This window comes from Prionailurus bengalensis, chromosome D3, assembly GCF_016509475.1.
Source record: "Prionailurus bengalensis isolate Pbe53 chromosome D3, Fcat_Pben_1.1_paternal_pri, whole genome shotgun sequence".
NCBI classification, from domain to species: Eukaryota; Metazoa; Chordata; class Mammalia; order Carnivora; family Felidae; genus Prionailurus; species Prionailurus bengalensis.
In genome coordinates this window covers 35,810,378-35,825,431 of record NC_057356.1, presented here as the reverse complement: position 1 = coordinate 35,825,431, position 15,054 = coordinate 35,810,378, and the positions used below count along the sequence as shown (strand labels likewise).

General features: G+C 46.1%; 1 protein-coding gene across 10 annotated transcripts in view; it reads left to right on the top strand.

The window, feature by feature from the left end:
* Positions 1-15,054, top strand: part of PTPRM (protein tyrosine phosphatase receptor type M) — a 798,103-nt gene that overhangs the window by 761,327 nt on the left and 21,722 nt on the right. For 6 of the 10 annotated variants that reach the window (XM_043558320.1, XM_043558318.1, XM_043558316.1 and 3 more), the window contains 7 exons: positions 4,978-5,094; positions 5,815-5,865; positions 10,149-10,303; positions 10,623-10,758; positions 12,716-12,865; positions 13,592-13,765; positions 14,777-14,908. In XM_043558320.1, the coding sequence (XP_043414255.1) occupies positions 4,978-5,094; positions 5,815-5,865; positions 10,149-10,303; positions 10,623-10,758; positions 12,716-12,865; positions 13,592-13,765; positions 14,777-14,908 (915 nt within the window). The remainder of the gene's footprint in view (positions 1-4,977; positions 5,095-5,814; positions 5,866-10,148; positions 10,304-10,622; positions 10,759-12,715; positions 12,866-13,591; positions 13,766-14,776; positions 14,909-15,054) is intronic. The other 4 variants (XM_043558322.1, XM_043558321.1, XM_043558319.1 and 1 more) reach the window with 1 other exon arrangement.

Below are 15,054 nucleotides of genomic sequence, written 5' to 3'. Positions count from 1 at the left end.
CTAGACTTTTTGTGGACTTTTTGCCCTCTGAAGTCCCGTGATCACCTGTAGTCCAGATCACAAAATTATCACTTAATAATGAAAAGGGCTGCCTGGGTGGCTCAGTCAGTTGAGTGTCCGACTCTTGATTTCGGCTCACGGTTCGTGAGTTCAAGCCCTACGTTGGGCTCTGTGCTGACCGTGCAGAGCCTGCTTGGGATCCTCTGTCTCTCCTCTCTCTCCGCCTCTCTCTCTCTCTCTCTCTCTCTCTCTCTCTCTCTCTTTCTCTCTCTCTCCAAAATAAATAAATAAACTTTAAAAGAAGAAGAAGAAGAAAAGAAGAATATCCATTATTTGAATGAAACATCACTGGAACAGATGTTTTAACTACATTATATCCCTTAATACAGTGGTTGCCAAACTTCTCTGCACTTGGGAGTCGCCTGGGAAGCTACAAGGAACTAATGCCTCTGTCTCACCCCAGAAATAATGATTTAATTGGCACAGAGCACGGCCTGGGCTCTGGAATTTAATAACCACCCTCTAAAGTGATTCTAATGTGCAGACAAATTTGGCAATCCCTCCCTTAATCTTCGAATGACTGACATAGGAACTGAAATCATCCCCTCTTTACAGACGAAGAGCCAAAGGTGGAGCAAACTTGAGTCCTTCCCCAGCCCCATATCAGCCTTAATGAGAGCCAGACTCGGCAGTCAACTTGCCTGTTGTCCGAATCGGGCTACTCGGTGTGTGGTCCACAGGCCGGCAGCACCACCTGGGAGCTGGTCTGAAATGCAAATTCTGGGGCCCCACACTGAATCAGAAACTGGGGTGGCGCCCTGCTTGTTTTAACAAGCCCTCCAGGGCATTCCATTGCCTGCTGAAGTTTGAGAACCTGCTCAAGAGATGTCAGGATGCCCCGTCGGTAATGGTAATGCGCTGCCAGCCTAAGGAGCATAAAACCCCTAGGGGTCCTTTGACTTGACTGTATATGGGATCATCTGGGCTGCTGGTTGAAAATGATCAGCTTCGAAGATTTTTTTTCTTTATTTTAGGCAGTTAGAAATGCCGGAACTATTCTGCTTTCTGTCCTGTTTCATGTTTGTGAATTTTAAAGCCAAAAAAGACACGCCCACATCATCTTGGAGGCAGAGATTTCCTCCTGCACCCCCGCAGCTCTCCCTGGTGATGGGCGGGCAGCAGCGCCCAGAGGCTGATGCCTGGTTGATAACCCGGTGGAACCAGCCCTGGGGCGCCCAGGTAATTAGACGAGTCCAATCAGAGCCTTGCTTTCCACGATGGAGACTGTTGCCTTCCATAATCGGAGTGCATGGGAGGCACAGCCTGTCCTAGAAGCTGGGCAGGTAGCGCCCGCTGCAAAAGGCAGCCAAGCCTGGCGAGAGATCAGAGGAAAGAAGCATCTGGTTCTGCGGTCCCTGGGCTCCAACAGGTGCCCCTCAAACCATTGGGCCTAACATCTCTGTATGCAGACCCTAGAGGCCAGGAGGTGACTCAGGCCCCAGATTTCCCCAGGCATGGAAAGGCTGCATCTGGAAAAGCATACCTTCCTCTTACCTTTTTTTTTTTTTTTTTTTGGTAGCAAAATAATAACTTGACACCAGTCCAAGCAGTGAAAAAGACACTAAAAGGAACCCAATTTAGAAAGGTTTTTAGTAGGCTAAAAACAGATGTGGCGAGCCATTTCAGGATATTGCGGGAGATGAGATGGAGAGGGCGGGATTCGAAATGGCTCGTGGGCCTCTTCTGGGCCCGCCCAGCCAGGTGGCTCCGCACAGGACAAAGCTCTGCCCGTAATGCCTTCTGGAAGGAAGCAACCCCAAGGCTTCCTTTCTGCTAGTCACGGGTGGTGTGATGCATGTGGCGCGGAGTTAGCGTGGGGAGCACTCAGAGCTGCCGGGGTCTCTCACGGGTCACCTGGAAGGCAGCGGCACTTGTCCCTGGGGGGCGCCGCTGTAGCCAGAGCCCCAGGGCCACCTCCTGGCCCCCAGGACCGCTTCCTGCCGCAGACACGGGGCGCCCCGGCTGCATCTGACCGGTGGGGGCGGGGGGAGAGGGGGATGGGAGGCACAGGGGATGTGGAGGGGAGAGCAGGCAGAGCCCGCCACGGAGGGCGCATAGGGGTGACATTCCCTGTGGAACCCCAGCTCGCCCGAGGGAATTGGAAGAACAGTCCCAAAAAGAAACGCTAAGCCTTCAGTACATTGCAGGGGCTTTTGGTGTCCCCGCCTCCGAGGTGTTGAAGCCCCTGGCACCGGTATCTGTTGAAAATCTTTAGATGGGGAGGATAAGGGACTAAAATGCAAGATGACCTTGCGATATGTCCTACATCGATTGCATTCAAACAAGGCGTCTTTATTAGATAAGATACACCCAGTACACATAGGATGCAGGTGTGAGTGTTTTTATTCTCTTGTAATTTTCGGAGAAATACGTAGGTGGTTTTTTTTTAATTGTATGTTCATAACATCGAAAACTTTAATTTTAGAAGTGCACATATATACTCCATTTGTATCTATCCACTGCCTTCGGCTTGCGTAACTGGAATCACAAAAGGGTAAAGCAAGTCTCCCAATATAGAAGGGACCCCCCCCCCCCGTACGTACCTTATAAGTGTCTTTGTTCATTAGCCCTGTGAAGCACTGTGAAGTAATTGTGTGTTCTGTGTGCGAAATTAGGGTTGCCGTCAAATTAGACACCACCGCAAATATGCATGGTCTGCCCAGATTCACTTTACGTGTAGGAGAGGAACTGGAGAAATTATCCCTGTTATTCTGGAGTATTTTAAATGCAGCAAAGGTATCATAATGTAAATCTTTGACATATTATATATAAGCCATAATACTTATATCTATAGTTTATAAAGTCACAGATAATGTTTCCAGGAGGAAAAAAAAAAGACTCCCAAAGAAGACTAAAAATTTAATGAGGACAGGGACTGTCTTTGCCTTAACACTCCACTGTGTCCCCAGCCCCAAACACGTCTGGCTTACATCTTGCCAAGTAAAGCTAATAAAGCTTACGTAGAACTGAACTGAATCAGCTGCCAGAAAGTTTCCTGAGGAAGCAGCTAAGATAATGACCACTCCTGTCCCGCACTTGAAACATGAGTATACCAAGGTGCTTGGCATTCTGGAAAAGGCCATCTCAGCCCACACTTCTGTTTGTAAACTCTCCCAATCTGGGATTTTCCTTCCTACACTGATCCTATGATTTGCTCCATGAGATCAATTCTACATGGATCTAGTTTAGCACGTAGGGGATACAATGGCAGATTTTGCAGGACTTGCAAAAATAAGCAATTGAACACCCTTTGCATGCTGACCAGTAATAAGCAGGACCAGGCAGTGTAAGAAGGGGGTCCTACTAACAGAACAGGCACGCTTTATCAGAGGATCAAGAAGAGAGAGAGGTCCGGGAGCTCACATCTTTAGAGGAAACACTTTGAAGGGGTGTGGCATTTGAGATGTACTCTGAAGAATGGATAGAATCTTCAGCTGGGAGGGTACGAATGGGAGAATAGTCCAAGCAGAAGGAATGGGATGAGTAGCTGGGATCTGGGCAAACCATTTGTCTTTAGACATCAAACATATGGTGGTAAAAAGGACAGTAGTAAAAGATATAGCAGAAAATGTTCATTGTGGCCAAATAAATAAATGGTCCTTACATACCGGGCTAAATTTCATTTCTGTTTAATTTCACGGGCAGTCATTGGAAATAGAAGCTTCTTGAGCAGAGCGAGTGAATGCCACTGGGATTACACTTTGGAAAGGTTCTTCTGGGTTGGTATGGGGAGAGTGTCCACGCAGGAAGTACCAGAGCCTGAACTAAGATTGTGACAGAGGGAACAAAAAGTCAGAAAACATATAGGAGAGAGAATTCAAAAATCCTCTTAGACTTGGCCGTTGGTTTTGGAGAAGGAATAGGCAGGTTTTGTGCCTGGGTAACTACAGAAATCATAGTGTCGTTGACCTGGGAAGTCAGTGGAGGACAGCTGATGGGGGACCAGGGATCCTCTTTTGGACACATTGCCTTTGTGGCGGTGCTGGCAGGACCTCCATGGGTAATGCCCACAAAACAAGTTTGAAATTGAATTCAGTACTTGGAGAAACAGGGTCAGAGGTACAGAAGTCATCCACAAAGGAACAGCGACAGGAATGGATAAAAGCTGTCAGGAATTCAGGACAGAATTGCAAAAGGCTAAGGACAGAGCTCCAGGGACAGCCCCCTTGGCCTGGCCCAGCCTCCTGCTCTTCTTCCAGGCTTCCATGAGCTCTGGGAGAGCTACAGGATGAAAAATCAATTTCTAGAAGGGGCCAAGTCCAACAAATTTCTTCCACCTGAAATATCTTTAGATTACAGGCTTCTGGTAATATGGAAAGACGGCTCATATTTTACCAAGTTTTGTATATAGAATTTACTTAGATTAAAATGAATGTGTAATTTTAACTTGGGAAAACCACATAGTGACTTTCTTCTTCAGGAAAAAGAAAAATCTCTAATCTTTACAGTCGGCTCCTTCCTGCGCACGCCTCCTCAAAAATGTTCAGGCAACTTCTGACCTAGAAGGAATTTTAAATTCAGAGGAGCTAAAAAATGTTGTAAACTACCTTTTACCGTTTATTTTTCCAGGCGCTTCCCTGAATAGAGATAAACAGGAAATGAATGGTCACGGTACCTGGGATATTTGCAGTATAAATATAACTTGTTAACTTTAGATGATCTTCCTAGGCTTTACTACTCTTAGAACTCAAACTTCGTTTTCTTCTGGGGTAAGAAAAGAAGCATAGGTGATCTAAAAAAAATAAACCTTCTTCTTAGGTGGACAACTTAACTTTTGTTTTCCTGTGCAAATTTTATCCCGTACGTCATACTGTGGCCCATCATTTGGGGAACTCCAAAAAAGAAAACAGAACAGAAAAAAAAAAAAAAAAAAGGAAGACAACCCTAAAGCCTTCATTTCCTTTGTGTTTTCGACAGGTCAAATGCTGCAAATACTGGCCAGATGACACAGAGATATATAAAGACATTAAAGTGACCCTAATAGAAACAGAACTACTGGCAGAATATGTGATAAGAACGTTTGCTGTTGAAAAGGTAAGTTTTCACACTACTTTGAAAAGCTATGGTCAGATGTTAGTGGTGCTAGCCTCATTAACTTCTCTAGGATAATTTATACCTGGTCACTCCTGAATGCAGGTAGGCTCTATCTAGTGATTTCTCAAGATTGCATCTTGCCTTTGGATTCTATAATAGCTCAGTTCCATCTTTGAAGCGAATCATGCCCATTTCATAAGAATCTATGTTTTGCTACCAAATCAAAAGATAACGCCGATCTATCTCCCTCTTCCATTTAACCTGGTTGATATTGTTCGGCCCATCGCTCTTTCTTTGTTCACAGTTTGATAAATGTCCTTCATGTCGTACGTCCATATGGGTTTCCCAGTAGTGAGTTAGTATCAGTGCTGAGACACAGGTCCTAACCCCTCCTGGAACCACCCCCCCTGCTGCCCCGCCCCCCTGCTTCCTTGAGGCTTTTCAAGCCTACAGTTCCGTGTGGACTGTTGGATCTTCCAAGCGGAAGTGACCTACCTGGAAACAGAAGTAGACGTGGGACGTGTTGCATGAACCAGCCCCTTCATTCATCCTCACTGTCATACTGGTTTTAGCCTTTGTACTTGCTGGTGTTGGGTCGTGAATGCTGTGCTATGGCTCTACTCTGCCTCATCCCATGTGCATGGATGGGGCCTCTTCTCTGGGAAGCACTGTAGGGCATAACAGGGAATTTCCTTATTCCCCCTCTTTCTGCTGACATAGGGAGGGGCCGGAAGTGAAGCAAACTGCAGTCCATCCACAGAAGTGGCACAGGTAGGCTGTGGGGAGAGTGGAGGTGATGTGGCTGAGAAACATTCTGCCTTCCAGTCCTCAGCTTGCCTTTGGTGAAGGGGACACACAGTTTTGTCTCGGAGGTCCGCAGACTTCTCCATCAAGAGCTGGTTGTCCCTAACCGAGCCCTGCGCCGGAAGTAACAGTTTTGTCGCGGATTTGTTCAGTGAAAGTTTGTTCTGATTTAATAACTGCAGGTGGCCTTGGAGGACCTGGGCTAAAAGTACACCGCTGGGCAGTTGGCCCTTGGCCTTCCTCCTTACTCTAATTTTCGTCGCATCTAAGTGCACTTTTTAGATTAACGAGACCCTTTTTGGAAAATCAAGGAAATTGCCACATCTGCTTTCCGGCTAATTTACCCTGATGTTTTGAACTACCCATCCCGGTTTTCAAATCCGTATTTGTCATAGAATCACAAGGCTGAAAAGACTTTAGTTTATTTTAATCTGTTTCTCATACTATTTAGCATTTTCTTTTCCTTAGCCTGTCTTTTTTAATAAGCAGGCAGGAGGCTTGGAGACTTCAAAGAATGTGGAGTTCTGGTTGACTCAGTTCTTCAAGTTCTGAACCTCACGCTTTGATGTCGGGTTTTTTTTTTTTTTTTTTCCTTCTTGGGCAGGATCGGAAAAAAAAACATGGAGGATTTTTGTATGGCTCTTGGCAAGAGCACTCATGAATAACTGCATTAAAACAGATAGTGATAAAAGACCCTCGATATTTTTTTCTTTAAAAAAAAATCATCCAAAGCCTTCACTTAAACATGGAGCTCTTTGAACAATAGTGGGCTCTCTAATAAGCTGAAAATGCATCTCTGTTGCTAAAGGAAGGGTTTGTTTGTTTCTTTGCTCTTTTTTTAACCTCTTATTGTACTCCCCTACATTCCCAGCTGCACAGAAATGTTTCTGAAATACCCAGTTATTTTCGTCATCAGACAACCAGCAGAGAATCAGTGGAAGGAAGGGAAGGATGAGGAGCTTATTAAGGATTTGGGAGAAATCAAAATGACATGTTAGTGATTTTCTAACTGGGCAATTGAAATCGTTAAGGAAAACAAATCATTAGTACTTCTGTGGATCATTTCTTGTAGATTTTAAACTTTCTCATTAGAAGAGAAAGAAGAAGAAGAAGAAGGAAAAAAAAAAAAACAGTCAAGTATGTACTCTGAGAGGCCTGCAGTTCTGATTCTATTTTGAGAGTATTTTGCATCAAGGGACCCAAGGTGAAAAATGGATCTGGGCTCTACTCTGCAAAACTAGCAGACAATTGCAATTTGAAACTGAAGAGTTCTCGTTATGCATGGGATTGTCATCTTTCCTTTCTCCTGCAGCTGATGACTCAAAGCTAAATAGATTTTAAATAACAAAGTTGCCATTCTGTCAGGAGGAAGACAGCTCAAAAGTCTCGTGGATCTAGGCTGCCGGGTGAATCTATGCCTTGCCCTGCCCTGACCATCCTGGCAGAAAGGAGGTTGACAATGGCCACCAAAGTCTCTCTACCCGGGAGATGCCTGGAACTCAGAGAAGGCAGTAGGAAACTGCCCTGCTGTTTGACCTGCTACACGCAGAATATGTACTTGGTGATTCATTCATTCCACAAATATTTCTTAAGCACCCCCTTTGGGCTAGGCACTATTACGTCTTGGGTTCTTCCTTCCTATTGTATTTACGTGGAAAAGGAAGTAAATATCATTTATATTTTACGTAACATTAATCCTTGTTATAACAAAAAGTAAACAAAAAATATAACTGATACAAAGTTGGGATATTGAGGCTGCCATCAGTGATCACCTTTGGTAATTTTTCCCCCCAAAATATATTACAAAGCAGCAAAATGGAGAAATTGCCACGTCGATCAACAAGAATGAGAGCTGGCTCAGAAGCAATCACCTTTGCTAATCTCGTCAATAGTAAACATATTAGAGGGTAGAGGTTTATTTAAGGAAAATGTTTTCTGTATCCAAGAAACTGGCATTTGCCTGGCTCAGAAAATGAGTCATAGATCAGTGGGGGGCCCATCTCCTGATGGCTGGGGTTCCAGACTTGGAGGATGCTGGAGCTGAAATTTAGCAAAGTTAGGAAGAGAAGATCTCAAAAACTAAAAATAAACTGTGTATGGGAGAAATAAAGGCCCTCTTGTCCTCTTTGGAATAAATACATGTATATTATAGGCTTTCCCATTTCATGGGATCACCCCTGCCCCAGTCGTCACATGTAAAGCCCAAGGGGCTTTCTAAGGGGTTTGGTGGGTGATACAGGCTCAACCATTTGTCTTCTGGTAGAGATGTAGGGACTGGTGCAGATTACATGGTTTCAGTAACAAGAGATGTAGGCTCCCAACCACCGAGTGATACTACTCTGGAGCCACAGGGCATATTTAGGTTTTTTTTTTTAACGTTTATTCATTTTTGAGAGACAGAGACAGAACATGAGCGGGGAAGGGGCAGAGAGAGGGAGACACAGAATCTGCAGCAGGATCCAGGCTCTGACAGCACAGAGCCCGACGCAAGGCTCGAACTCACGAACCGCGAGATCACGACCTGAGCCGAAGTCGGACACTCAACCGACTGAGCCACCCAGGCACTCCAAGTCACAGGGCATATTCAGTAGATGACATTGTTGATTTTCATTTCTGAATCCCTGATGGTTTAATTAATTCCTTAATGCTTAAACTCCATTAAAGAATAGCATAATTTTCAAAGAGAAGTAAAGCTTCAGCATTTGTGGGTTATTAAACTGAGACATGTGAACACGTTGATGGCATCCAAGTCTTCTTTTAAAACCTGTAATTGCTTGCCTCTTCTAGTCTTTCCGAACACATTAGAAATTCTGAATTTCTTCTCTGCTTGCTAAGTATGTGTGAACAATGACCGATGGTGAATGTGACAAGGTTAGTGGGTATTTAACGTTAAGATACAAGGAAACGAAACTCAGGGCCCAACACAGAGATGGTATTCAGTAAGTGGTCATCAACTAAGAGACGAGGTCATCAAGAGACCTCGTCTCTTATTTGATCCCGGATTTACAATCCAGCCTTGATTCTGGAAGCAATTTTTGTTTTCAAAACAGATTTTTGTGGGGGCGCCTGGGTGGCTCCGTAGGTTGAGCGTCCGACTTCTGCTCAGGTCATGATCTCGCGGCTCGTGAGTTCGAGCCCCGCGTCGGGTTCTGTCCTGACAGCTCAGAGCCTGGAGCCTGTTTCAGATTCTGTGTCTCCCTCTCTCTCTGCCCCTAACCCACTCGCATTCTGTCTCTGTCTGTCTCAAAAATAAATAAACATTAAAAAAAAACCACAAAAAACAGATTTTTGTTTTACAACAGAACCTTAATACGTAGGTTCATAGTTAGAAAAAAATTGATGCATCTAAATCAACTTTATTATTTTCAAAACAAGAGTAAATTAAAAAAAAAAAAGACACTTAGAGTCTTTTTCTTTCTGTCTCCCTTCAGTTCACTTGGAGTCAACCCACCTTTTTCAGTTTACTGATCTAACATAGAATTGCAGCCAAAATGCCTCTTGATTTCCAGACACCCTCCCTGTTTCCCACAAGCCAACTGTCATGGCCACTCGAAGGCAGGAGGCGCTGTCTTCACATCTCTGTGACCCCAGCATCTTGAGTCATGCCTGAAGCATTTCATTCACTCAGACTGTTGGTGATTGGATGCGTGGATTAAATGTTTGCCCCAGTCAGAAACCTCACAAACTTGAGGTGCAAGTGGAAATGAGTTCTCTGGCCTAGCCAGTTGGAAAGTGGTCCTCGCTCATTCTTCCAGTGACGTTCTCTGTGCACCCACAGCGGCGGGCACCCGGTACAAAGACATACCAGCACACGGAAGAGCTAAACAAACCTCCTGCATTCAGGAGCTGGTCTTGAGCGCACAAGTACCTCTGGTGTCCTTCAGGTCCCTGCTCTGTGCCTCTCTATCCCTGTGGACTTGCACTGCACACCGTAGTGACACAAACTGTGAACAGAGCCTACTTTGTAGAAAGGAATTTCAAGGAACCAGAGATGCAGCCATCTGCTGCGGTTGCACCTGTAAATTAGCGCCTTCCCCAAACATCACCTCCCTTTCGCCCCCGCGAGCATCCCCCTGCCTACAATAAGGCTTTCCAGGTGTGTGTTACAGCTAAGAATGACCTTCTTCCCCACAAGGCACAGCTTCCTGGCCCTAGGCCCACTGACTGTTTAAGAGTACCGGACGCTCCCAGTCGCTCACCATTTGTTTTCCTTTGTTCTCTTCCTTGCTGTGCCGACCGACTGACGGCAGAGAGGTGTTCATGAAATCCGAGAGATCAGACAGTTTCACTTCACTGGCTGGCCAGATCACGGGGTCCCCTATCATGCCACAGGGCTTCTGGGGTTCGTCCGGCAGGTCAAATCCAAGAGCCCGCCCAACGCAGGCCCGTTGGTGGTGCACTGCAGGTAAGCCGAGCGCCCGGAGCCTCTCCGGGGGAGTGCGGTGGGCAGCCCGTGGGCTCTCCTTGGGGGTGATGACAGCGTTTTTGGAACTCGATGGAGGTGGTGGTCGGAACTACCCTTGATCTTCTTAGCCAAAAGGCCGAGAAGCGATGGTCGGAACTGAATAGAGGTGATACGTTGTGAGGGTGCTAAATGCCACGGATCTGTACTCCTTCCCGTGGGTCATTTCACGTTGTGTGACTTCCACCATAGTAAAGATGTAAAAGAAGGAGAAGCACAGGCATCCCTTTTCCTCAGCTGACAGAGCCCTCTTTGCACTCAGCGCTGGTGCGGGGAGGACCGGCTGCTTCATCGTCATCGATATCATGTTGGACATGGCGGAAAGGGAAGGCGTGGTAGACATCTATAACTGCGTCCGGGAGCTGCGGTCACGGAGAGTGAACATGGTACAGACAGAGGTACGGCTGCGCCCCGCCCATCCTCGGGGTCTGCTCCCCCGTGCCTCCTGCACCCCACCTCCCAGAGCCGAGGGGGGACGAAACTCCGGCAATTCTGTCTCCAAAAGTCCCCGTAAGAAAAAGTCATACACCTGGCGCTGTCTTTCCTCCCTCCCTTCCTTCTTTTTCTTCTCCTTTCATAAACAAAAAAGGCCAGGGCTTCTCCCGGGGAACAGAATCTGCAGCCAGAAGCCTAAGTTAGCCCCTACTTCTGTATCAAGGGCCCCAGTAGAGTCTCTACATTAAGCTTCAGGGATTCAGTACTATTTCTTTTTATTATGTCTTTTAAACTAGCTGGTAACCAGAGCAAGACCACTCCTGAGAATAGCCAGGCATTTGCCAAATGGTTGAAGGGTAATCTCTGTACATTTCATTCCTCTCCTACTGTCCCTAAAAATTCTGCCCAGTGGCTTGGCATCATGGGAGTTTGCGTGTTTTGTAGAAATACTCTATACTGACTGAGACTTCAGTAAGTTAGAATCCAAGGTGTGTCAGGAATTTAAGTGTTTGAGAGAAAGAATTCGTAGTCTTAGTTGATATTTGCTTGTTTTAAGTAGGCATTACACCCACAGTAGACCAGCAGAATGAAGAATAAATAAGATTCCCTTCCATTTAGATATTGCATTAAAGTTTACAAAAGCCACCCGTTTAAAGTTTACAAAAACCTAATTCCTTTTTCAAATAGCCTAAATAAAAATAGGAAAAACTCTAAATGCTTTCATGGTCTTTTTTTTCTTTAGTAGAGGGATTCCTAGCTTTAGAGATAATAATGTATTTTTTAATGGATTTTACAACTGATTAAATGTTGCCACATCCCCTGTCTCTCTTGATCCGTTTCTGAGGTGTTGTTTTTGAGAATTAAGAGTCCTAGTTATTGGGGCGCCTAGGTGGCTCAGTCAGTTGAATGTCAGACTTCAGCTCAGGTCATGATCTCATGGTTCATGGGTTCGAGCCCCACATTGGGCTCTGTACTGACAGCTCAGAGTCTGGAGCCTGCTTCAGATTCTGTGTCTCCCTCTCTCTCTGCCCCTTCCCAGCTTGTGTGCTTGCTCTCTCTCTCTCTCTCTCTCTCCCCTCTCTCTCTCTCTCTCTCTCTCTCTCTCTCTCAGAAATAAATAAATAAACATAAAAAAGAGTCCTAGTTCTTGATAGAAATTAAAGTAAAAAATAAACTCTTTTCACATCTCACATAATTAAAGGTGAATAATAAATATTGTAAAACTTTGCTGATTTATTATAGGGAAAGTCAGTGCCCATTCAGAATTAGAGTTTGTAAGCTGTGGACTTGTACATACATCAAAAACTCTTCTCGGGACACACAAAGACTTTTGTCATTATCACATTAATGTTTCAAAACAAGTAGTTTTAAGTGCTCAGAACTATTTATTTTTCAATAGTGCTACCAAGTCGTCCTGGACCTTCTTTGCACTGTTGATTTGGTTAGCAAATTCCTCCTTTCATTATATACAGGTAAGATTCTGCTCATTTGCTCACCTGAAATACTGAGTTCTAAACTCGTGGAATCAGAATTACAGAGGTAGTTAAGCCACAGCTACTCTGGCATGATCGTGCTTACTCTGGTATTTATCAGTGTCTGAGCCGCTCTGATTAGTCTGTTTCATGCTTCTGTGTTGAGCCCTTGTGTCTCTTCTTCCTGTGACGCTCCACACATGGCCAGTCAGTAACATGTTGGCCATCCCACGTGGGCATCAGCACTGCTGGTCCCGGGACCCCCCCCCCCCCCCGGTCACGGAGCAGTCAGGTCCTTACATCTGGTGTCCCTGTGCCAGGAATGCATTGTCCATGATGGACCGCTGTCACATTATCTTGTCCGTGGGGGGCTATCCTCCCTTCCTCTCTAGTTCTCCTGACCTACCTTGGTTTCTCCATTCCTAACTAATCCCCTTTGCTTCTCCAGGAGCAGTATGTGTTTATCCATGATGCCATCCTGGAAGCCTGTCTTTGTGGAGACACCTCCGTCCCTGCTTCCCAAGTTAGGTCTCTGTATTATGACATGAACAAATTGGATCCACAGACTAACTCCAGCCAGATTAAAGAGGAGTTCCGGGTAAGTCATGCGAAAGGGAGAGGCAGATGCCTATGACTTTGCTCCTTCAGAAGTATCTCAAAGTCAAGTCTGGGACCCTTGAGCCAACACAGAGCTTCTCACCCTCAGCATTATGGACATTTGGGGCCGGGTAATTCCTTGTTGCAGGTGCTGTCCTATAGGATGTTTAGCAGAACCGGTGGCTTCTACCCACTGGATGCCAGGAGACCTCCACCACACCAGTCGTGACAACCAGAAACGTGTGCAGACATTGCTAGTGGCCCCTGGGAGCAAAGTGAGCCGGTTGAGAACCCCTGGTCTAGCGATCTCTCCCCTTTGCCAGGCGGTCCTACAGGGTAACGTGGGTGCAGCCAAACCAGGCAAGATGTGCTCGCGGCACTTGCTGGGCAAGAGTTCTTTGTGGCCGTCCTCATATCCACGTCCAGTCCAAGTGTACCTGACTCTAAGTCAAACCGTATCCAACCTCTTACTCCCAAGCACCCAGATGTCCGACCCTAGTCAGACCAGACGGCAGTATTCCAGCAGATCCATGGTGGCCCTTCTATCTGATGGGTGCTGTCTGTGGACCAGATCCAAGGGGAGAGAAGAGAAGTAAACACCGAGCTGTCTGAATAGGGGGCAGGGAGCGTCTGTGTGGTAGTCAGCTGCAGGAAACTTGAAGTCTGAAGGTGAGACAGTGTGCCGTCCAGCGTTCGCCTCCCCATGTGCCTGTGTGCTGTCGTGTAGACCCTGAACATGGTGACGCCCACACTGCGGGTGGAAGACTGCAGCATCGCGCTTCTGCCCCGGAACCATGAGAAGAACCGCTGCATGGACATCCTGCCCCCGGACCGCTGCCTGCCTTTCCTCATCACCATCGACGGGGAGAGTAGCAACTACATCAACGCGGCCCTCATGGACGTAAGCCTGCCTGCCCTGCCCCGAAGGAAACGGGAAGCCGTTCCTCAAGGGGAGCATGGCCGAGCGGGGCCTGGGTCTTCTCCTTCGACTCGTTGGCCCTCGTTTGCTTGCTTATAAGACACACGCTGTTTTCCCAACAGCACATTTCAGATTCCACGTACGTTTCTGCGTCGGGGGCGACATTCTCGGTCTCTCGGAGACCACCAGCCGGGAAGTACTGACAAATGAAACATGCCCCAGGTACTCTCTGAGCACTTAAATTTTTAACCCCCTGGCCGGAGAGCAAGAGACAGCTATTAAGTCTCTAAGGCAGTGAAGTGGGATAATACGGTTTGCAGCATTATTTTCATTCCCTTTCCTCCTAATTTAGGCAGTAATTAACATGGGGAAAAAATGGTCTGTCGGGATAGATAGCACACAACTCATTACTTCCTGTCAGTCTGTTTACTTCTAACTGAATGAACATTTGCGATTCAACTGATGGGAAAAGTAAATGGATATTTGCGGGGCTAATATGGAAACTCTAATTCCACGGGTGCGATAGCAGTAAAAAGGTGCTTAAACTCACTTGAAGCTCTCCAGAGCTGTAAAAGCCATGTGGACCCTTCTGTGGCAGGAATAAGGAACACCGTCACATGTATAAATGACACTCGAACAGATTTTAGGAAAAGTAGAAGTATTTTAATTGTGCATATTTTGTAAAGTAAACGTTCTGCATTAAAATAATCACGGATAGGGCCGATATTGCCTTTCTAGCAGATATAGCAAAAAATTTATAAGAGATACTTATTATGTTTTCTGGGTATCAAAGTGAGAATATGTTGTCATTATCATTCCGCAGATAAGTTTATATTTAGTCTGTTTTGGTGTTGACAGTGATGCTAGGATTCAGCAGCTGTTAAATGTGTCCGGTGTCCTGTGTCACAAGCCTCCACGTGCACAAGATAACGGAAGCTTCCTCCCTTCACACTTTCCTGGGTATATCTGGATCTTTCTTGTTTGCGTTTGCAGAGCTATAAACAGCCTTCGGCTTTTATAGTCACCCAGCATCCTTTGCCAAACACGGTGAAAGACTTCTGGAGACTGGTCCTGGATTATCACTGCACGTCTGTGGTTATGCTAAATGATGTGGATCCTGCCCAGGTGAGACTCAAGCCCAGGGTCAAATTTCTGTTCGTTCTGCTTGCACACTGCCAAGCACAGGCCCCCGTGCCAGCTCGCAAACGCCAGGTGAGGGTTGGGAGCGGGAGCTGAAACAGAAACGTCAAAAGCAGACGGAATTAGGGACG